At 46.1% G+C, this 22671-nt stretch overlaps 1 protein-coding gene across 27 annotated transcripts in view; it reads left to right on the forward strand.

The window, feature by feature from the left end:
* Positions 1–22671, forward strand: part of MICAL3 (microtubule associated monooxygenase, calponin and LIM domain containing 3) — a 188579-nt gene that overhangs the window by 159477 nt on the left and 6431 nt on the right. For 16 of the 27 annotated variants that reach the window (XM_023535148.1, XM_023535149.1, XM_023535146.1 and 13 more), the window contains 6 exons: positions 3885–3935; positions 5349–5459; positions 6650–6743; positions 11342–11392; positions 22359–22458; positions 22594–22667. In XM_023535148.1, the coding sequence (XP_023390916.1) occupies positions 3885–3935; positions 5349–5459; positions 6650–6743; positions 11342–11392; positions 22359–22458; positions 22594–22667 (481 nt within the window). Of the gene's footprint in view, positions 1–3884; positions 3936–5348; positions 5460–6649; positions 6744–11341; positions 11393–13374; positions 14158–14199; positions 14256–21054; positions 21432–22358; positions 22459–22593; positions 22668–22671 lie in introns of those variants that run through there. The other 11 variants (XM_023535155.1, XM_023535158.1, XM_023535167.1 and 8 more) reach the window with 6 other exon arrangements.

The raw sequence follows: 22671 nt of genomic DNA on the forward strand, positions 1-22671 counted from the left end.
TTGTGAAGACAGACATCCCGTGCTCAAAGATTCATTCTGTTTTTAGGAAGCAGCTCAGTATTTTCCATTCATTCTTTTGTCTTCAGAAATCCCACGTGGAGTAGAATACACCAGTGCCCAGAGTGACAGGAGGAGGATTGCTTGTGCCCAGGGTCCAGCAAAGGCCGGGATGGGGGCCCAGTCACTGAGGAGTATCCCCTGCTGTCCTGCCTGCTTGGTACATTTGTACATTAGAGAGGAGTTTTGCTATTAAAGAACTGCACCAGGAAACTAACCTGGGTTCTGTGCTGAGTGGGGCACTGTGGATCTGACCTGGCCCCTTTCACTGCCCCAGGCTCAGGACACAATGTGTCCACTCAGCTCTCAGAGACGTGAACCCTCAGCATTTGAGAGTTCCTTCATCACTAGCCTTTCTTGGGTATTTGTTCAATCTTTTGATTTTTAAGAGCTCTCGTAGCTTTGTCTAGATAGTGAAATTGGAAGAGGGAGAGGGTTTAGAAAGTTCTAAATGGGCATCTGTGTCTCAGACCGTGATGACACGAGGACTACAATCTAGAAAGGCCAAGGCAGCAGGGGCATGAGGGTCAATGAGAGCCTTCCCACCCCATCTCCATAGTCCAGCCTTGGGCACACACTCATCTTCCTGTCCAAGGTGAGGGCCCAGCTGCCTTCAGCTACCTTTTTTGACTGAAAAATTTCCCCAGAACATCCTGGACCTTCTTTACAAGGCTTTAAGCCTGCCCTCTCCAGTGACTTCTGGGGAGGCCATGGCAGTTCTGAGCCGTACATATGCCTGTTCAGTAACATGACTTCTGTGGCCTGTTTCCAGTCCCCTCCTTCCAGCCTGATCCAGTTCTCCTTTTAATTTTTGACAAACCAGAGGAAACCAGTCTTTTAGTTCTTATTTCATTCATGATTTGTTCATCCCCATGCCGACTACTTCTCTGTCCGCTCTTAGAAGAGCACCTAGATAGGCCTCTCATCCCATCCCAGCCATCTGCAGAACTTCCACATGTCCCAGCCAGGCCACACTGAGTTAAGGCTGGTCCTATGTACTCTCCCACAGGGACCTGGCTTCGTGTGCTGCTATCTGTGTTCCATTTTGTGCTTTCCCAGACAGTATCATTAGCACTAAGCTAAGAATTTCTACTGGCTCTGAATGTGGATCCCTAAACACATCCCAACACTGGGGACTGGCACTGCCTTATGGGGATCCTAAAGGGGGTCTGCGAAGAAGGAGAATGTGGTCCAAGTTTTCCTTTGCCTCAGTGCAGACCTGCAGGTATTCAGCCCGTTTGTCTCATGTTGGTCAAAAACTTTCACCTGTGGCTGCTTTTGTGGTCAGATCTCTTCCACTGTTTCTCCATTAATTAATGAAACATCCTGGCAAAATGCTGAGTGGCAGGTTGCCCAACTGGCTACGCCAAGGCCATTGTCTCTGTAACACATCTCACCGATCATATCCTCTCCCCGGGCCTCACAGGCCTGGGGCACGCAGAGAACTCCTCCCCGTCTATGTGAATGACAGGTCATGGACCCCACTCCTAGAATCCCAGCACCTCATGTCTCCTTTGCCCCCCCACCCTGCCCGTCCCCCCCACACACACACACACACACACACACACACACACACACACACACACACACACCCCACCTCCCCACCCCCGCGCGCGCCCGCGCAGAGCCATTTGCTGAAGGCAGTATAGGGAATAGTAAAGACAAAGCCAAGCTTGGGGCATGCTGACCTGCCCCCAACTGTGGTGTGGGGTGGGGCGGGCCAGAGCAAGGTACTGTGTATTTTTAAGAATGGAAGCTAAAGCAGGAAAACAAACCAAAATAAAACAGCCATGAAGGATACTTTGGAATAATTAAGGAAATTTGCTTATGAACAGTGTAATATGCACAGATATATAATATAGTCATAGCAATGCTAAATTCCTTGAAAGCTATTAAATTACTATAGTCATGTAGAGTAGTGTCTCTGTTATTAGGAAGTACAAGCTGAAATGTTTAGGGGTGAAGCATCATGATTGCATGATTGTCTGCAAGAGATTCAGAAAAAAAGATGATACACAAAGATTGTCTGCCAAACGTGTGCAAAACGCTGACACTTAGCAAATCTAGGTGAAGGTGTTCATTTTCTTCCTCCTTCAACTTTTCTTTAGGCTTGAAATTTTTCAGAGTAAGAAGTAAGGGGAGTGTGGGAACACCTAAAGTGAGAATGGGGTTTGATTGACTCAGGAGGGAGCCTCTTGTTAACAGTGCCCCACAGGGTGTGAAATGGTTCCTTTTACATCACAGACCCACCCCTGAGTGAGGCATCTGTGAAATAAGTGCCTAAGTTTTGTTTCATTTTAAAAAAAAAAAAAAACACTAAAAATAACATTTTTATTTAAAATGTTTATATAGAAAAATTAAGATAATACAGATTTTTTTTAAGTTACCTTGTATGTAGCCTTACTAACAAGAATTAACTCATGTTTACCTCTTTTCTTTACTTCAATCCGACTTTAAATACAACTGAGGTGGCCTCTTCCTGACCACTGTGGCCAAGCCAAGAGAGCACATTCACTTCCTCTCTGACAGGCCCTAGCCCTGGTTTGCAGCAAAAGCACTGGCTCTGTGGCTGGTCCCGCTCTCCTGGCACTCCACAGATGAGCTGTGATTTTTCATGTCTCTGCCTCTTCCAAGTTAGTATTCCTTCCCCCTCAGATAGCAGTAAGTGACCGCCCCCACCACTTTTACTTTTTCCTTCAGCCAAGGTAGAGATGCTGAGTGGTATTCCTTAGGTTGTAGTTATGTAGTTCCTATAGAGATTTTCACATGCTGCTTGGGGAAACCATCTGTCTTTTTTTCTTTAACGGACTTGTAGTATGTAATTCTTTCTCTCATTATAGTCTCTGGGAGAGATGAGTCAGTGTGAGATAGGATCTACATACTCAAAGTTAAATGTCCCAACTAGGAGACAGACTCATTCTTCTTGAAGCCAATAGGCTCTTGAAATGTAGACTCCACTCGTGGGGCCCCCACTGCTGCAGGAGAAGCAGCGAGGGCCACAGGGATTACAGTGCATCCTGAGGCTCTCCAAATCTCCAGACCTCCCTTTCCCTCTCTCCCTCACTTCCTGGCTTCCTCTTTTCCATGTAATAGAGCTGGTGAGAAGACCAGAGAGCAAATGTAAATTAACCTCAGCTCTCTAAGCATCTCTGTGCAGGTTTACTAAAGTGAGAAAAGGTTACAATTACTGCCTGAAATGTTTTTGACAGATATTGGTTATAGATGCTATTTCAAGTCCCTTTGTGTGTAAAAAATGGCTCACTCCCATCCCAGGATTGCTGTTGGCCCACTGGGCACCCCTGACCTTCTTCTGGAGCCCTGCTGGTAGAGAACCTTTTGGAAGAGAACATTAGGTTGATACTCAGCTTGCTCTGTGTCTTGTCTGTGTCTCTGGTGAGAGGAACTTCCTACCTGTCCCCCGTCCAAGTATCTGTAGCATTCAGCTGAAAGAAGCAGTCTGAATTTCCACAAGCAAATGGATTACTAAAGGAGAAATAGCATCTATAACAATATATTTAAGCAATTTTAATTTATACAGAAAGGAGATTGAGAAAAGAGAAGGTGTGGGGCACAATGAGGAAGAAGCTGTCTTCCCGGTAGAAAAGTGAGCCCAGGCCTTAGTAAGACTGTGACTCAGTGAGAGGCAGCTGCGAGGGTCTCTACCAAGGTGCCTCACCTGTGCAGTCCTGTGTGACGTTGTGAAAAATAATCATGTGTTTTAGTCTGTGTTTGTTTTAAACTTCTGATTTTGCTCCATTTGTATTCTCTTTTTAATTGTTATTATTATTACTATTCTGTTTTGTTTACCGTTGCCATCCCCTTAAAAGTCGATTTATGTACCACACGCCTTGGCATTCAGGAGATCATATGCATCAAAGGTAGTGTGTTGTTCCCATTGGCTGGTCTTTGTTGCATGAGTGTCTGTGATTAACCACCAGGGCAGCCCCCAGTCCTGGTCCTCCAGCCACATCCTCACTAACTGTGTTCATACATGCATGGAGCAGTAGCAAACACCGGCAGCAGAACTTTCTTTAGCTGTGTCATCACAGAGAAACAGGGTGAGATACCCTGCTCTTCGCTGGCTGGAGTGCATGTGATAATGTTGTTCCAAGTGCCTCAGTGGGGGACAGGGCTGCCCTTTGAGACTGTCCACTACAGGAATGGGGAACCCACAAGCCCTCAGCTCCCTGATCTGCAAGGTGAAATGCTTAGGGCACCAAAACACCACTGACATCCTTAAGGACTACCTGCTCAGTTGGCTCTCCACTCTCACTTGAGCTCTTGGAATAAAGATTATTAGACTAAACCCCTGAGCTGAATTTTGAAATCTCCTTTAAAGTCTATAAAATTCTTTTTGTTGTTGTTTTCTTGGAGGCAATAAAGAAGTGTTATGAATAGAGGCCTACCCCCCAGCATTTGCCTCTCAGTGGTTGCCCCCTGTTTATTCAAACCATCTGATACTCCCTGCACCCTCAGTGCCTACACTGGCGGGTATATTGCTCAAGCAGTTTCTTCCATGGAATTGCAGTGGATTTGGCCACTTGCTCCTCGGTTTCCGATGGTACTGGCTGAAACAGCCTTGCCAGATGGCTTCCTCCTTCCTTTCTGTGGCCTATTTTGGCCTCTGTACAGACCCCAGAGTCAGTCTAGGTTCACCTCCATAGTTCCTTCTTCAGACTGTACTAATTAGTTTGGGCTTCACCCAGACTTAAAATAGGAGCATCCCTGTTTTCTGTACTTCAACTGTTATATCTTAAAAGAACCTTATAAATATTGCTCATCTGAAAAAAACTGGCTTTTGAGACCAAACAAGAAAATAAAAGAATCCTAATTTTTCTTTTTTCTTTCCCCGTTTATCTCCTAGAAGCAGGAAGTGTGGGGAAACATTTTACCAATATTTTTACCCCCCAAAAGTCTTTTAAAAAGCAGACATCCTTATGTGGGAAACAGGTGATCTCAATGATAAAGGAGCATATATATGTCCCTTCATCCTGTTAACTCCCTAACAGTCAGTCCCCCACTGAGCCTCCTGTACCTGTCACAGTGGGAAAGCATCTCACTTGTAGAGCTTGAGGTATCCCCTGTGGCATTTAGGGCTCCAGCAGGGACCAATGCCAGTGAAGCTCTGGCCAGGCCTCAGCCTAGGAGTCTGCGCTCGCCTCTGGCCCACCGGTCTGCCCTGCGCGTGCTCTGCGACCTGGAACAGTGCCCTCCATGCCCCTGCCAACCAGTGCCCAAACCTCTCAGGCCTGCATGCACCTGACTAAGGAAATGTTTCTCGTTCTCTCTAGCCAAGAACTTACACGGAGGAAGAACTGAATGCCAAGCTGACCCGGCGTGTGCAGAAGGCAGCTCGGAGACAGGCCAAGCAAGAGGAACTTAAGCGGCTGCACCGAGCCCAGGTAAAACCAGGAGGGGCCACAACTTGCAAGGGGTAAGTCACATAGCAGCATCCTCCTCTCCAGCCAGTTTGTCCTCATCCTCGATGTGGGAGAGTAAGGAGGGCAGGGCAGAAGTAGATGGGGTGTCCCATTACCTGAAGGGGCAGCCCCGAAGTCTGGCTTGATGAAACTACAGAAACCTTACTGTGGAGTTGTTGATGGAAAGGGAAGAGCCAAGCTTTGAGTTTCTAAATTTCTTGCTCTGGAATAATCACTGCAAAGTCAACTAGTTCAATTATAAGAACTGTTATCAAGAGGCAAACTTGAGCTGTCAGCCTATTATGGGCTTGGGATTTAGAGGTCATTAGCCTTTGTCTGCAGGCCTCACAGATCCTAGACCATTTTAGATGTTTGCGGGGAACAAAAAAATAATTTCTTTATATAAAGTATTAAAAGATACTTAAATACAATATTTTTAATGAAATCACATGTATATAGTTATATTCATAAAGATTAGCACACTAATCAAAAGCTATACAGCAATGAGAAACATTAACAGCAAATCTAAATACCAACGAAGTAGTCCATGTTTCATCAAACATCAAAACCCACCAGTCTTTTAGTCCTTTTCTTGTATATCATGCTATCTATATCCACACTCTCTGCATTGATATGTCACTGGCCGCTGCTTTGGGGGTTGAACGTTCTTCTAGGTGCCCAATGTTGGTCCCCACATAACACAAAGGAACTTCTCACTATGTGCTTCATACAGATTCTGGCTGGTTGCTCCATTCTAGGTTTTTGTTTTTTTTTTTTAATCTTGTAGAGACAGGATGTCTGCAGTTCTCCCCAAGAAACTCTGCTAGTGCTTTAGCAATCTCACCATCAGGAGGGTCGTAGGCTGTTGTACTTAAGTCCTTCCTGCAGCAGTTTACATCCACTTCCTCTTTGAATTGCCCTGAGAAGGGCTAGTCACTCAATGCTTGCCGTGCACCCACGCAGTGGAGCTGGGTGGTGACAGCCCGGGGTCTGCATGGTTAAGTGGGCCCTGGGAGGCTCGTTTGTGGTCTCTACATACTCTGGGCTTAATGCCCATTGACTAGAGCCTTATTTGTTTTTCTTCTTCTATAATTGTGCAGTTTAATTGTCCTCCTAAGAACTAGGAGGCAAGAGAGAAAGTTGGATGCTTCTACTGTTTTGTTTTCTCGTAGATTATCCAGCGGCAGCTGGAGCAAGTAGAAGAGAAGCAGAGGCAACTGGAGGAGAGGGGGGTCGCTGTGGAGAAGGCGCTCCGTGGTGAAGCAGGTACTGTCTAGGTTCTCTTGGGAGTAGGCTTGTTCCTAAGGGAAGCCCCCACCCCCATCTCCACCATGATAGGGATAGTTTTGTATCACCTCATCTGGAATTCAGCTTCTTTTCCAGCAAACTTCTCTGGGTCCCTTTGTCACTGAGATTTGGGGCTTCTTGTTAAGCAAAGGAATGAGAAACACCTCAGTTTGGGAGTGCCCCAGGGCCCAGACCTGTCCTTCCACCCTATCCCAGGGCTTGCCGTTTACCCATGGAATGAAGTCTCAGTCCACTTCCTCTGTTGATGGCAAGCACTGGATCTCCTCCTTTCCCACCCCATCATTTTCTCTAGAAGAAAATAACTGGGAATAAGGGAGACTGTACCACAAGGAACCATCACAGAACTGCACAAGCAGAGCCCCCAGCCTGCTCCCCATGGGCCACCTCCTATCTTTAGCTCTCCAGCCTCCCTCTCCTGCCCAGGCTGCTCAGAACATGTGAGGACACATGCCCCGCAGAGCTCTCACCACCACCTGTGGGCAGAGCAGACAGATTCCCTAGTGTGAACCCAAGCTCTGTGTTTCCTGGAAGCTCAACATTCAGGACAGAGTAGAGAGGCTTGGGGGACTGTGGTGAACTGGCACTGAGTAGACACTGGGAAATGACTGTGAGGGCCATGTGGTTAGTGACTGCCATTCCTGGGGAAGATCTCCGGAATAGAGTGTGGTGACACCCACTGTTCGCCAGAGGAGCCTATGGGGTGGGTATAGCACAATTGAACACAGAGAAAGCAAGGAAGTACCTGAGTCATACCAGGTCCCAAGGGCCCAAGAACCCCTGTTGGTTCAAGCCTTTGAAACTGCTGCGCCAGCCCCAGCTGTAGCCCCAACACATATATGGAGTGATTGATGTCCGCTTTCTCAAGAGTTCACAAGTCTCAGTACAGTCTGGATGGGGAAACCTTCATCTCTTTCTAGAGAGCACAGGCCTCCAGAGTCAGCATTCAAGTTTTGAGGCTGGGAATGAAGAAAGGCCGTGACCTAATTTTGTGGTAACCCCTTATTACTTCCTTATTCTAGTGTGGCAGAGGGATGAGTGGTACCTCTCCTGGCAAGCAGGCTGTCTTTAAACCAAAGAAGAACCCATAAGAGGCAGCCAGGAATGGAGCTAGTTGCTGCTATCTGATCTTGCTTGAAAACTGACCAGTAGGGTGATGTCATAGCGTGTGCCTGGTGTCGAGTTGAACTAATTGGGTATGGGAGGACTGAAGTTCATGAGGGGTAGAAGTTGCTCTCCTTTCCAGGCCCTTCAAGGCCTAGAAATTGCATCTTAACAGTCGACTCAGTGATGACCTTCAGGTGAAGAGATAGGATGGGGAAGAAAGATGAGGACGTGAGGTTCTTGGTTTTGTGCTTTACCTGATGCTGGACTTACTGCTTGAAGCCTGGGCCACCAAATAAAATGCAAAAACGTGAACCACTGAGTAGCCAGTAAGCCAGAAGCCTGAGATGTGCGACTACAAGGCAAGCACTGGCCCGTGTCAAGGAATGGAGATTCAAGTTCACCTAAAAATGGCCCTAGCTTCCAAGTGAAGCTGTGATGTCTCTGCCATCCTCGTTTTTGCTCCCTGCCCTGCATGCTCTAACTTGGCCTCCTCTATTAAGCTTGAGCCCCTGGAGGGAGTTGGCTCAAACCTACAAGAGACGCCATGCATCAGCTATAAGCGACTCACAGGGCCTGCCCTTGCTGCTTTCTCTTGCAGAAGATATCAGCAGGGAGCCCTGGGCCCGTCATTCCTTCTGCCCTTCCCTGCAAATTACTCCTCTCAAGCTGGAAAGTGAGAGGTAGATCTCTCAACAGATAAGTCAGACTAGCTCAACAGGCAAGCACACCTACGTTTTATAGTTAGCATTAAGTCCTCATGGAAGACGTTCTGCCTCCCTGCTCACAAGTTCTGAGGTTTGGGTGGGCCACCCCAGGGTTGATGGTTTCCATAAAGCACTCACATACCTGTTGGTTGCCCTGCAGTTTGAGTCTGCGACAGAGTTTCAGTATCTCTACAACAGGCTACTGGCTGGCGAGGGGTCAGAGAAAATATACCACTGAAGACTGGCATAAGATTTTGCCAAAATTTCCTTCTAGTTGTTGAGATAATTATCGTTTCATAAACATATACAACCATCTAAGTCAGTGGTTTTCAAACTTGTTTCTTAGCATCAGCACCCTTTTTACAAACCAAATTATAAGTCCAAGTTTAAATAAAACATAATTACTCTAAAATGTTAATAAACACAAATTTGAAAATACAGGTTATAGGAGAGGTCAGCCTCAGCCTCCAGCTGATGCCTAGGACACAGTGTAGAGAACACCCTGCTACACAGAGGTAGCTGCTGTAACAGCTCACCTGGAGATCTCAGGATATATACAGTTTAAATGATCTAGGTGCTTGATGCTTGGAGCAGTAGGGATTGTTTTTACAATTGAATCACTACCAAATCTAACAGTTCATATTCCTTATAAAGAGTATATCTCAGAGTTTGGGAATAGAAGCTCCCAAACACTCAGCGAACACAAAAACCAACTATGCTATGATATCTTGACATGCATGTTACTCACTTAGAGGACCTCACTGTGACAGGAGCTGCTTGAGAAGCTGGGTCTCACTGAGCAGTAGCGCTCCTGGGATGCTCCCCTGTACTTTTGTACATGAGCACTCAACTTACAGGCCAGAATTTAAATAAACAAATGAATGTCCTTTTACTGGGAGTGAAGATCTTGCACACAGAGGGCTTAAGAAACTTGGTCCTGAGGGCTTCACAAAAGCCAGCTTATCTGATAGCACGAATTAATGTGTTGATGGGCTTCAGTGGGTTAAAAGTTGGCATATCAAACATTTGAACATGGAGTGTCTAAAGGAGTTCACCGTGTTTGTGAATCAGGTATTTGGGAGACCCCCCCCAGAACAGCACTTGAAGAACCCTAGGGTTCCACAGAACAGTTCGAAAACCACTGTCCTAGTCCATACTCTTCTAAGCAAGGCTTTACCAGAACACCTCTATCCAAATACAAATCCATCCCATTTTTAAAGACAGGCTTTGGTAGCTCCATTGGGAGACTTCCCCAAGATACATTTGGGAAATTCTCAGAATATGGTAGCCCCTACCATACAACTTTGTTTCCAAATATACTATTTTCCTTTTCTTATTTTAAGCACATCACTTAAAAGGCTCGCCTTTGTCAGAAGTCCCAGTGACCCTGTTCCTGTTTGGCAGAGATCATCTCTGAGGCCAGTCTGTGCACACTGGCGGCTCCTTTCTCTCCTGCTTCAGCGTTCCTTTCCTCTTATTAGTCTGGTTGCTCCTGGCTAATCTTAGTTGAGCATGAGAGTCTGGAGTCTTCCAGCAATGCTAGCCAGCCCCTTCCCTTTTTGAGTTTTGATATGGACCTGCCATCCCATTGGTCTCAACTTGTCTGAGGCTCGTGAGTATCCAGACCACAAGGGTTAGCGTCAGAACCTTCGAGCTGAGGGCAAGACTGAGATTTACATGATTCCTGGTCTGGAGCACGCGGGAAGCCCAATTTGTTTCTAGAACCTTGATTCAAACTTAAACCACTGGGTCAGCCTTGAGCATGAGTTGAAAAACCATTCCAGGATTGCATTCTACTTTTTGGGATGTCCATTCTTGAAGGGGAAAGGCTGGTGGGGAACAAAAGGCTGCCAGGGTCAGCATTTACATTGTGATTGTGGAGGAAAAGGAGAGAACTAGCAGCTGTTTGTTGCGCTCTGAGTTTATTTGCGATTCTGAGAGGATGAAGACTACCTGCCCAAGCCCAGCCCTTTGGCAGGGCTCAGTCTCTGCATCTCAGGCATGTGAAGAATATAACATCCTCGCTGGACAGCCACGCAGAACTAAAAAAGCTAGGAGTACCAGTGGCCAGCACACCTCCAAGAGCTTTCAGGCAAATAGTTACAGCTCATTTGCTGCTTTTAAAGAGAAGGCTGGCCGAATTTGGGGGCCTGACCTCAGAAGAAAGAGGATCTCCTTCATCTCAAACCCATCCAGCAAAAGTGGTTCTGCAAGGAGTTTGATACATTCACCAGTGGGGTCACATGTGTGAATTCTTGGGAGAGCTCTGACTGCCTTAAAAGCTAAGGATTGGTGTCCTTGCAGAGCTTTTTTAGGATGTTTACATCTTGCCTTTAGCCCCTCAGCCTAGAGCTTCTAATATTCCATAACTGAGGAAATAAGTAGCCCATGAATTTTTTAAATCTTAGATGAGGTTGAGTCCCAGCAGGGCCAAGATTCCCAGAAAAGCCAAAGCCTATGGACCATGCTGATCAGAGAGATAACCAGGAATCACACTGTTATTGGCTATTAACTGTCACCTGTGGTTTAGTGAACTCCCCCCTCCCACCACCAGGAAGTATACAGCTCAGCATGTGTGTACACATAATGTACTTACAGAGAGATGCATGCTTTCCAGCTGTTTTTCTTTGCTCTCTTGCTATATTTCTGTGTGTTTCATATGCTTCATGTCATTGATTGCTTTGGGTATGGGGGGACAGGAGGGTTATCTGATCCAGTAACTCTCTCTTCACCAATTCCTTGTTGTAGACTATTGGGGAGAGTCTTATTACAGTGACCTCATCGACTTGCATCTGGGTGGTATGTATAGCAGCATCTGTTGCTGACACTAACCCTGCTGACATCCTTTTCTGACCCGCTCTCCCCAGTCCCTGCTCATAAACAACAACAAGAAATCAACCCGGTAACCAAATGGCAAAAGCACAGGCCCTTTTCCAGCTCATAATGGAGCAGCATGCTGGGTCCTCCCCACTGCCATATATACTCTGGAGAAGATTTGAAATAGCTTCTGCTGCCCAGGGTTATCATAATGTTTCATAACAAAAGTTCACCTACCCCAACCCATCAACCTCGTATCTGCATCCTAGTCTTTCTAATATCATCTGGTGATTTGACAATAGCAGTACACACAGGTACTCACATGCACTCATACTCGCATACACACACACAAGCATTCATGTGCATGTGAACACATGCACATGCAGCATGGATTCACACACATACTCCAACATGACCTCTGCCCTGGATCTCATCCCTCACAACTTGTAGGTGTCACATCCACGAAGGAGCTCACTGCCAACCACACTTAAGAACCAAACATGTAAAGAACTCAGCCTCGACCATTTTCATTTTCATCGGGGTGTGCTCATGTTTCCCCGAGAGATCCAAGTGCATGGGAAGATGCCACTTGTGATTTCTGCCCAAATTCACCAAGCTTGAGGCTATGATGACAGATGCCTATAGTAATGTCCCTCCCTCCTTGCTCTGGCCTGAGACTTACTTTGCAGTTCTTTTCAATGAAGACAGGAAAAGTCTAAGGCAGTGGTTCTCAAAGTGTGGTCCCTGCACGGCCAGTATCAGCATCATGACCTGGGAGCTTGTTAGAAATGCGGATTGGCAAGCCCCAGCGCAGACCTGCTGAATCGGAAACTCTGGTTACCCATGTTTTAACAAACTTTCTAAATGATTCATATGCCCTCTGAAGTAGGAGGACCTTAAATGAATTCAATATATTTGATGTCTTGCTGTATGAAGCTCACCACTTGTATTAGATTGGAGAAATAACTAATCCGTGAGCCATAATTCTAGACTTTGGGCAGTTTTTCTCCTGGGAAGCTGCCTTTTTCTCAAGAAGAGTGCCAAATAGCTGCTCCTGAGGTTAACCAGGGGAGACTCTGGCACATTCTTGGAGTTTCTGCATCCTTGGTTGGGCAGTCTGGCCTCTTCATTTCCCCTTGCCTAGAAGTGGTCTTAAAACAGAAGAGCTAGCAAAGATCATTCTCTCTCATTTTTCCCATAACCCCATCCTTTTAAGTCACTTTTTGGCCCTTTCATTTAGAATCCAAAGGCATAATTCTGTGATTCCTACTATGAGACAGTGCCATTTTCTTAGCCTCTACCAGTAAAGAGGCTGGCTCTTAGCCTCATTGGGTGGGTTGGGTTGTCACTGGTCTCTCTCTGCTCTCTGTTCTCCAACCCATGGTCCCATGGATTCTCACCCTCCACAGAGTCCTTCAGTGCCCCCAGAGCTTCTGGTGCATTCAGGGACTTCCACACTCATGGCCATTGATGCTGTAAAAGGGCTGATGCTTACATTCCAATTAATGGACCCTGTTCCTTTTTAACGACCTTGACTCCGTTCCTGCCTCCTCCTAACACTCCCTGGGAAATATTTATCTCAATTCTAAATGAATCTCAATGTGTGAAAAAAGTTCATTTGGTTTTTATAAATCAAAATCTGGAAGGAACTGTCAAAACTCATTTCTTTATATTCCTTCTTCCCTCTCAATTCAAGATTACCACACTGATTACCTCGTGTGTCTAATTTTATTTTCTTTACCCCCATTGCTTGAATGAAAAAGTGTAGTTGGCTGTTTTCATTTCTGTGTCCCTGGACTCCAGCCACTAGCCTTTTGGATTTAGAATCCTAACAAATTCCAGGGGAAAATGAAAAAAATACAAAAAAGGAACTCAGGGTGTCTTCTGAATTATAAAATACCCCACCATCAGATACCTTATAACCCTGCTACTTGGTTCTCATCAACTCATCACTTCTTTTTCAGCTCATTATGATTTCTGTGTAAAATTTAGACTTCTCTTGTGGGTCCTGCTCACCACATAGAGCCTGCTACTGCCCTACCAATGAAGCATGAGAGAAACGTTCATTCCAGATGGAGTCACTGTGTGCCCCAGGCAGAGAGCAAGGGTCCTCCAGCCTTGTTTATGTCAAGCTCCTGGAGGAAAATTTAGGTGCTAGTATTAGGTCCCTAATACAGTTTCTGCTGATGTTTCATTCTTGGAGCACTTGGTAGTATTATTTGGGGGAGAAGTTATCCTTTTGAAGCCTGAAACGTAGAAGCCGATTGCTTCTCTATTCTGGCATCCTCAAAAGGCCACACAGAAACCCCATTCATTGCTAGGCCCATCTTATTTCTCATATGGGTAAAACAAAGCTCCAGGCAGCATTCAGGTTCTGCCTATCACTCTATATTGTATCAATCGGGTCTTATGGTGGCTCTCCGCTAACTGTATAAAGGCTCCAAATCTATATTAAAAGTCTTTTTGAGCCACAGAGTATATAGAATAAATATCTTATCTTCCAGAGCTAAACCTCATGATTTTAAAAGAAGCCACTAAAAGAACACAGAATGATCCTTGGGCCAGAGAGGAAGGGTCCCTAAGTGACCTCACTCCCCTTTCCTTTTCTTCCTCAGGACACTAAGCAGTTTTCCTACCCTGCCCAGTCACCACATTTTGTAACACTAGAACAGATAGATGACTGGAAATCTTTAGATAAAAGCCATGTCTCTTCTGAATAACTTTCGATTAAAAGTATATATACCTAATTTCTAGTTTTCAAAGACCTCACCTCTTGATTTGTCTCAAAGGGAAATTGAAAGAACATGAATGCTTTAGAAATGTAACGTAAAGGACTGGAAAGTGGTCTTTCATTGCTGCTGGTGAGTTGGGATAGGCACAGGGGGGCCTACCCCAAGCCTGCTCACTTCCCCTCCCTTCTGGGTCTGTTTGCTTCCTTTAATTTGATGTTGGTAGATTTTGGCTTGTCTGTTTGACCTGGCTCTGTTTTTGCTTAGGAACTTTAAAATGCTTGAGATTTCCCAATATTCTTCAGTGTGCATGTATGTATGCATGTGAATGTACGTACATGTGTGTAAGTGCGTGTGTGTGTGTTGGATCGCAATTATTACGTGCTGGTTTTTTTTTCTTTTTTTGGCCTTCATTCCCCCCATCCCCCACATCTCCCAACCCCACTCCATACACATACAATCTAGACATCCATTCTGCACTAAGTTTTATAAGACAAGGCATCTCCCAGCCCGGTCATGTATGTAGAGTGCGCCTGCCGGACTACAAACTTTCCACTCTATCATGATGCCACCTTACCAGTCTGTAGCCAGCTTGACTCCCTGGTAGGACTACAGTGTTTCTCATTGCCCCTGGTGTTGGGACTGAGCACTTAGCTCTTGCAGTGCAGAGGCTACCTCATGTCAGGGTCATGGTGTTGGTACTGAGCAAATAGGTTTCCTGGGTTGAGGAGTCAGAGCAGTTGAATATAATCTTAGTCAACAAAACATTTGGTCAATCTTCCTTTGCTTTGGGTCATGTAACCTGAAGAACTTGGAAAAGAAAATCAGTGAAAGCCCCATTCTTATATACTTATACTTTCTGTAAATTTAATCTGTTAGATTGAGCTTTGGTGTGAAAGATAATGTCCCTGATGTTTCTTAGGAAAAGAAGAACAAAATTTTGGTAGCAACTGTAGCATGAATTAGATAAAAAGCTATTGTTCAAACACTGGTTCAGTTATCGGTAAATATAGTAGCATTCTTCCAGAAACAAGTGTGAGAAATGGGAGTCTACCCAGAGCTCCTGTAGCAGGAATGTGGAATCTCAGAATGCAACTGAGAAGTAAGCTTGCCTCTTTCCTACCTATAACACCTTGGAGCTTGTTGTTCAGAAGCCGAAAGGAAGCCAAAATCAAAAAGAATCTCTTATGCAGGATTTTCTGAAAGTATAGCTGGAAGGGAAGTAATCTAACCCTGGAGCACTTTACAAACTTTTGTGCATAAAACAACTGTGGTATATTATAAGGAAAGGTGTGGGGAGGGCAATTTTAAGCCTGTAAAAGGATGATATTGTATGATGTATGTGAGCCGATTATTTGGAATTCTGTATTTTCATGTGGAAATGCACTTATAAGTGGTGGCTCAGTTCATAAACCTGTTTTTCTCAAAATATCTCTAGTGTACAGTGTGAGGCTATGACATTCTGGGTCATACCAGTGTTTCAATGGGGAAATGCAGCATTCCTGGCTGGGACTTCTGCAACCTAGATCTCTCCCTAGGAGGCCACTTCCCATGCTGCACCAGGCACAGCTGTGAAGCCTGTTGTGATGGCTCCTTAGTCCAACAAGGAGAACTAGGAGCCTTACAGTGTGGAGAGACAGGTGCCCAGGATAAGGCACATCCCCACAACTGCTGCTTAGCTCCAGACCAGCTCTCTGGTCAACCACTTTCCTTTTGTTCAGTAATCCTTGAGACTGACCCACCAACTTGCTTTCCTCCTGTGGTTGCTTTCTTCTGTTGCTTCCCAATTAAAATAATTTTCATGCTTTGTCTCTTAAGGAAAACAGGGCTGATGCGTAACTAACACAGTGCCTGGTACGTGAGAGGTACTCAAACATTTCTTGTATAATTTATTAGTCCTTAAAATATGTCCATTATCCTTATAAGGTATTTTGATTTTTTTCTGTATCACCAATATAGAAGTTAATGGATTAAATATAACCAGGCAGAACTGAATGATTGAATTGGAGATGCAGAGCCTCAAGCCGACTCCCCTCCCAGCTCATGTTGTCTGTGGTGTACATTGGCCTGTGAGTGGAGCTAGGCCTTTGTCCTGGCCCCTCCAGCCTTTATAATCCCATCCTCACCTCTCCTTGTGAGAAAAGTACCAAACCCTTCTCTACCTTCCAATCTCAGGGCTAGGGGGCCTTGGGGTTTTGACTACCAAAAGGGCTGAAGATGGGTTTGTGTGCATTTCAGATGAACATCCAAACTCAGTCCTGAGGAGTCATTTTTTCCAGCTAGCCGAACATTTCATTCAGTTAGCTGACAGGGTGGGAGGGGAGGACGTAGTGCTTTGAGATGAAGTGTCTTGGGCAAAGCCTTTATGCAAAAGTCAGAGGAAGATGGAAATATAAAAAGGACAGGTATAGAGAAGGGAAAGGCATCGTAGGATTGTTTGCTTCTCCCACCTGCCAACTGCTCTACAACCTGTTGGGTCTTGGACTGTCCTGGGCCACACAAGAGGCAGGGCTTGGAACAAGGTGTCCAAGCAGGTCAGAGACAAAGTGGTGGTGTGGAGTGCACTTCCAGCTTAGGAAGGCAAGACCACTATATCCTAAGCCAGGTCACTTACCCTCTCTGATCCTCTACAGAAGACTGGAGGAAAGAGCGACAATGCCATCCTCCCAGGCCTGGTAGTCTGAGTAGTGTCTGTGTGTGACTCCTCTGCTTCCAATAGCTACCTATTATTAGATTTGCCTAGAACCTTTGTTGGCACTTTAAAGAGGGCAAACTCTTGGATCAGAATGGAAAAGGAAAGATCTAGGTTTTAGTCATTCTGTGCCACATTTAACTTCTTTGAGCCTTAGATCCTTCATTTAAAAATAGAGATGCTAATGCCCATCCAGGTTGCCACCCTGGGCTGATGTCTAGATCAAATGAAGTAATATATGTGAGAGTGTTTTGAAACTATGAAGTACTATCCATGCTTATTTCATGCATCACACTGGGATATGATGATACTTGCCTTACTATATAATAATATTCTGCTGCTTTTCAAAATTCAGTGACACACGTTACCTGCCCCCAGAGATCAAGGTGAGTGGGTGCTGAAGAGTTGCTGATGGTGGTCACATTTCAAAAGGAAGTGCTGCTTCAAAGGAAAAAAATTAGTTTGCTGCCAAGGTAAAAGGTGGAGCAGGTGAGCTTGCAGAATGTTGAGGGCAAACAGAGCAGTCAAGATGAGAGTGTAGACCTGTTGGTAAAAATCCTCTCACCAGAACCAAACCCTGGGGTCGCTCAGAAATGACGACTGGAGCTCAGAGGGCACAGAGATGGTTCAAGGTGACAAACATGGTGGCCAGTACAAAGAGACAGAAACTGGGTACCCTAGTATTAAAAAAAAAAAGTTATTTTAAACTTCTATCTACCATGAACTTGAGCACATCTTTGCCCTTAGAACTAGTGAACCAAATCCTCTATTTCTCACATCTCCAAAAAAGGCAAAGAAACGACACTTAAAATCATGCTTCTGTGCTTCCTCGCATGTTCGTTTCAGATTCGGGTCTAGGCGGACTCCCCTTGTTTGGTGTTTCCAGTCAGTCTCCCCTCCTCAGTTTCTTCTTTTTAAAACAATATTTGTTGGGTGTGTTTTTGGAGCATGCAGGAATGTCTGAAAAAGAAGACCATAACCACGCATTGTGTCAACTACCCAACTCCTTTCAAGGAGTAGCCCTTCTGGACATTGCACATCCTGCTTTCTGCCTCCTTATGAAAATGCTTTTTTTTTTTTTTTTTTTTTTACACTTGCTTTACTTGATGCCCCCTTTACTAATTTCACTTCCTAATTTCTGTTCTGAATATTCTGTTATCTCGTATTGTCATCTGTATTAGAAATGTATAGGATGTAGTCTACATAAAAGAAGCTAAAAGCTATATTTTGTGATATCCAGAAAGTAGAAACACATTTTTAAGTATACATGCAGGTATACTTCCTTATTTTGGGTATGCGTTGGTTGTGTATCATGTCACTGTGCCTTGCCAATGAACATGGACACTGTTTCATTCTGCAGCCCAATCTGTCTGGTGTAACGTCAGTGTCAGGAAGCAGCACAGAGTACTGTTTAACGTCATTGTTCTTGGGATTTACCCAGGTGCTCCGAGCACCAACACAAAATCTACCCTTTGCAACAAAGAAGGTTGAATGCAGATCATCTACAAAGCAGTGTGTTTTTTTAAGAAAGAAACCCTTCTCCCCTCCCCCACTGACTGTGAGCTGCTCACAGTCCATGTCTGTTGAGAACACTGGGTATAATCAGCATTTCACACACACACACGCATGCACATGCACACAGTCTCTGGCTTTAGTTTCGAAGTTTTATCCAATATCAGATTAACTGCACAAGTACTACGAAAACCACTGTGAGGAGCTTAAACGAAAGAGAATGTGGTGCCTTTTACTCAACTGCAAAGTACAAGGGCCTCTCAACCAATAGCTTGTCTATTTAGCCCTTCAGGTGACTAAAACGGGGTTACTTCTTACACCCTGTTCCAACTGTACAACCACCGGGTCACCTTCCCACCCCCACCCTACAGTTCTTGAGGCGTTTCTGCCCCAGGGGCCTGGGGAGGGGCTCCTCGTCTCCTGTGTGTGCCCCTGTGGTTCTGTGATGGTCCCTGCTGAGCTCTTCTCCCTCTTCTTGAGTTTCTCTCTCTGCACACTGTCTTCTCTCAGTTGCCCCATCCATGACTTACTAGCACTGTTACTGTGAGGTTTTGGCATGTCCTGTCAACTCACCCCTTTTGGTCTTACAGTCCAAAGTGTGACAGCCTTACCCTAGCTGTGCAGATGGAAAGAGCAGAAGAAAAGGGGATGGTTGGCTCTCCCTGGCTTGTGGGGGGATAGCGAAACAGGCTGGTGGAAGTTGCTTCTGCGTGGACACGTTCTCCCAGCATGTCCTGGCTCAGAGTTCAAAGCACTGCAGATGTCAGAGCACTGGAATCCCATCACAAGATTGGGTGCTGCCTCCAAAGACTCAGAGCTGCTTTCTGTGGGCATGGCAACCCAGCAGTCACAGACCCCTCCTTACTCCTTAGACATATCCAAGCTTAGTTTTACTGGGAGGGCATGTATCTATGAATATGAGTACAGGTTTCGTTAGTTGCCCAGGGTTATCACCTGCAAAACCTAGAAGCAGTTTTGGCTACATATCTAACAGTCTGTTACAGAGTTAGGCAGGCCTGTCCAGGGGCTTTGGGCATTTTTGAGAAGGGAACCCAAAACCCAAAAGGCCACTGTATGGTAATACCCAGTGTCACCGCCCTCCCAGTGGGGACTAGAGGAAGGAGGAACGGCCCCTTACCTGTGAGCGGCCTGCCATCAGGAAGGGAACGTGTGCATGTACGTTCCTTTTTTAAGCCCTATGCCCACATCAGGGACTGCCACCCATGCCTGGGTCTGCTCTTGTTCAGTTTCCGTGCTGAAAAAAGGACTTAATTCATTTGTAGACTTTGTTTCCCTTGTTTCTGCTTTTCCATTTCTTGTATTTTTTTCTTTTCCTCCTGTTCCTTTCTCACTTTTTATGCTTTTTGTCCTCTGCTTGTTTTTTATTTCACCTTCTCCCTGTTCCTCTCCACTTCCAAACTCCTCCTCCTCCTCCTCCTCTTCCTCTTCCTTTTTGTCTTTCTCCGTCTCCTCCTCCTCCTCCTCCTCTTTGTTTGGTCCTTTTTGAAGTTGAGCCCAGTGGCGGGACTCCACGGCGTAGACCTCTCTCCTTCTGCCCTTGCTGTGTCCAGGAAGGTAACGTAACTCCCCATCTCATCCCCACTGCCTCTCAGGGCTGTAGCAACGCCAGTTAAACAGGGACCTACACCCAACTGTTTCTCTTTCTTTCTCTGACACTTGATAGCCCTATTACAAAACTCCATGAGTATGTGGCAGTTTCTTAAAAGGAACAGTATCCCTTTGACTGTCTCAGGGGAGGACTGGGGTCCGGAGTGAAACCAGAGGGCCTCCAGGGCAGGCCTTCCAGGCTGTAGCCAAGCATCCCACGATATTGCACCACCATTCATGGTTGGGCCTTTCAGTCTCAAATCCAGCAGATAGAGGGGCCAGGTTCACAGGCGAGGAACCTCCCACCTGTGCAGCAATGATTTGTGTTGGTGGAGTCGAGGAATACTGTCCTTACAAAGACTGGTCTACACAAATGCCTCTTGAGTTCTTTTCCAAAACAATCACTAAAAGCAAACTTCTCTACCCTGTGTCTTGCTGAGTGTGTGTGTGTGTGTGTATGTGTGTGTGTGTGTGTGTGTGTGTGTTTAAGTTTGTCTGATTTGAAGTCTGTTGCAGTGATGAGATTGTCATTGAAAAGGCATGTGGGAAGGGGAAGGGGAAGGGGAAGTGTGGTCATGACTAACCCTTGCTAACCTATTCCTCTGCTCTCCATGGCGCTCACATTTGACTTTCACCCTCCCCACCATATACCTTTGCTCATCGGCTGTGAACAATCTGCCATAGCTCATGAGTGGTGTTTGGATGTCTCCCCATGGAATTTTGGGGAGGTGGGAAGGAGGGAGAGACTTCCCAGTGTATTCATGGCTTGCCACACTGGGCAGCTTGCATGCCTCAGGGCTCCATCTTCCATGGCCATGTGGGCACACTGTGCAGAGATGCTCAGAAAGGAATGCATGGAACTGAGCTGTAGGCTGCTTTAAAGCCAAAGAACCAAGTCTATTGGGTTGGGTAAGGAGAGCTTTAGTCCCCAGACACTCCAGCATGCCCTCCACAGTCACAGGCTTGACCAGTCAGGAGGGAGCTTCCATCCTTCGGACTCAGGCACAGGCCTTCACCTTGGGAGCACAGCTGCATCTGCACTGGGGCACAGTGCATACGCTAACCCCTATTTATATGAACAGGATTCATTTCTGCCTCTCCAGAGTGTGGCTCCATTGAAAGACTAACTGGCTTGGGCCTCATATGTCAAGCAAACCACATTGCAGAAAGAATTGTCTTTGAACAGTGTGGCAAGGAAGTCAGGTGGTAAGAATGTAGGAGTAAGTAAAGGAACTTGATAAATGAGCCGTCCCACCTGAGAGTGTACTCCCTATGTTTCTGGGTTTGGTCTTTACTGGGATAGAACATCCAGCCAAGTAACTCATAAAATGGAAAGCACTTTGAAGGATTTTCCAGTCCAATGCCTCTTCACCGGGGCCCTGTGGATGGACTTCAGGCAGCCCATGAACACCCTGAAGTTCTATATGAAATTGTTAGATGTATATACAAGCATTTTTCTAGGAAGACAGTCTCTAGCTTTCCTGAGTCTCAAAATGGTTTGTAACCCAAAAATATTGAAGAACCACTGACAGTCTGTCTTTTGCATTCAGGCAGGATCACACGGTGGCCAAGAGCTTTGTGCTCCAAGAACAAGGTGTTTGTTCCCTCGGGTGGTGTGATTCCTTGGAAAGTTCTCTCTTCCAGCCTCCTTCTGCAGTTAAGCCCAGCAGGGTCAGGCTGCACCAGATGGAGGTTTAATATCAGTCATGCATTGGTGCAGGGCAACTTGAGTGAGCAGGCAGGCACCAGCCCTGGAAGCTGCTGCTGGGATTAGATCAGAGCCAGGAGTGGCCGCCTCACTTAGTCTCTAGGGTCTGCTGGTGTTTCTCTGCCCTTGGTGAGAAACCTGATAGCTGTCTTGAGATGTGCTACGTATTCCATGCAGGATCCGTTGCGAGAGTGGTTTGGTCAGATAAAAGAATAATGAGGTGTAGTACCGGAGGCCCAGGGCAGGCAGTGCCTGGAAGGGGCTGAGTTAGTGAGTGACTTAAAAGGAGGCGAAGTATGGCATATAAATTCCTTAGGCTGGTTTCCTCAAAGCAGACCTAGTTCATAGCAAGTACCAAAGAAATATTAAGTGAATGAAAGAAAACAGGAAGGCAAAGCACTTAAAACATACCAAAAGAGAACCATTGAGGAGAGCTCCAAACAAGCGATGACCAGGTTACTGAAGGGTGAGGGCCAGGCCTGGGAAGGACAAATGGAAATGCAGGGTCCATTAGGCCCTGGGGGTTGGCGGGGGGTGGCACCCCCTCCACAGCTGCAGGCAAACTCTGGACCTGGCTTGGGAGCGTTCCGGCAGCATCTTGCTCGGCTCTCTTTGCACATTTGCCCCAGTGTGATGACTCCTGCTGGATGGGTAGACAGCAGACCCTCCATGCACGTAACATGCCCTCTCTTTTGGCAGGCATGGGCAAGAAGGACGACCCCAAGCTGATGCAGGAGTGGTTCAAGCTGGTGCAAGAGAAAAATGCCATGGTGCGCTACGAGTCGGAGCTGATGATTTTGTGAGTGGCTTTAGGTTGGGACCCAGCTAAAGGGGAACGTGAGTTCAGTGCCTGTCACAGCAGGAACACAGCCTGCTAATTTAGTAGATGAGTTACTGTGGTCCCCAGATCACTGTTGCTTGTCTCCCTCCCCAGCGCCCGCGAGCTGGAACTGGAAGACCGGCAGAGCCGACTGCAGCAGGAACTCCGGGAGCGGATGGCGGTGGAAGGTAA

The sequence above is a fragment of the Pteropus vampyrus genome, unplaced genomic scaffold, assembly GCF_000151845.1.
Source record: "Pteropus vampyrus isolate Shadow unplaced genomic scaffold, Pvam_2.0 Scaffold137, whole genome shotgun sequence".
NCBI classification, from domain to species: domain Eukaryota; kingdom Metazoa; phylum Chordata; class Mammalia; order Chiroptera; family Pteropodidae; genus Pteropus; species Pteropus vampyrus.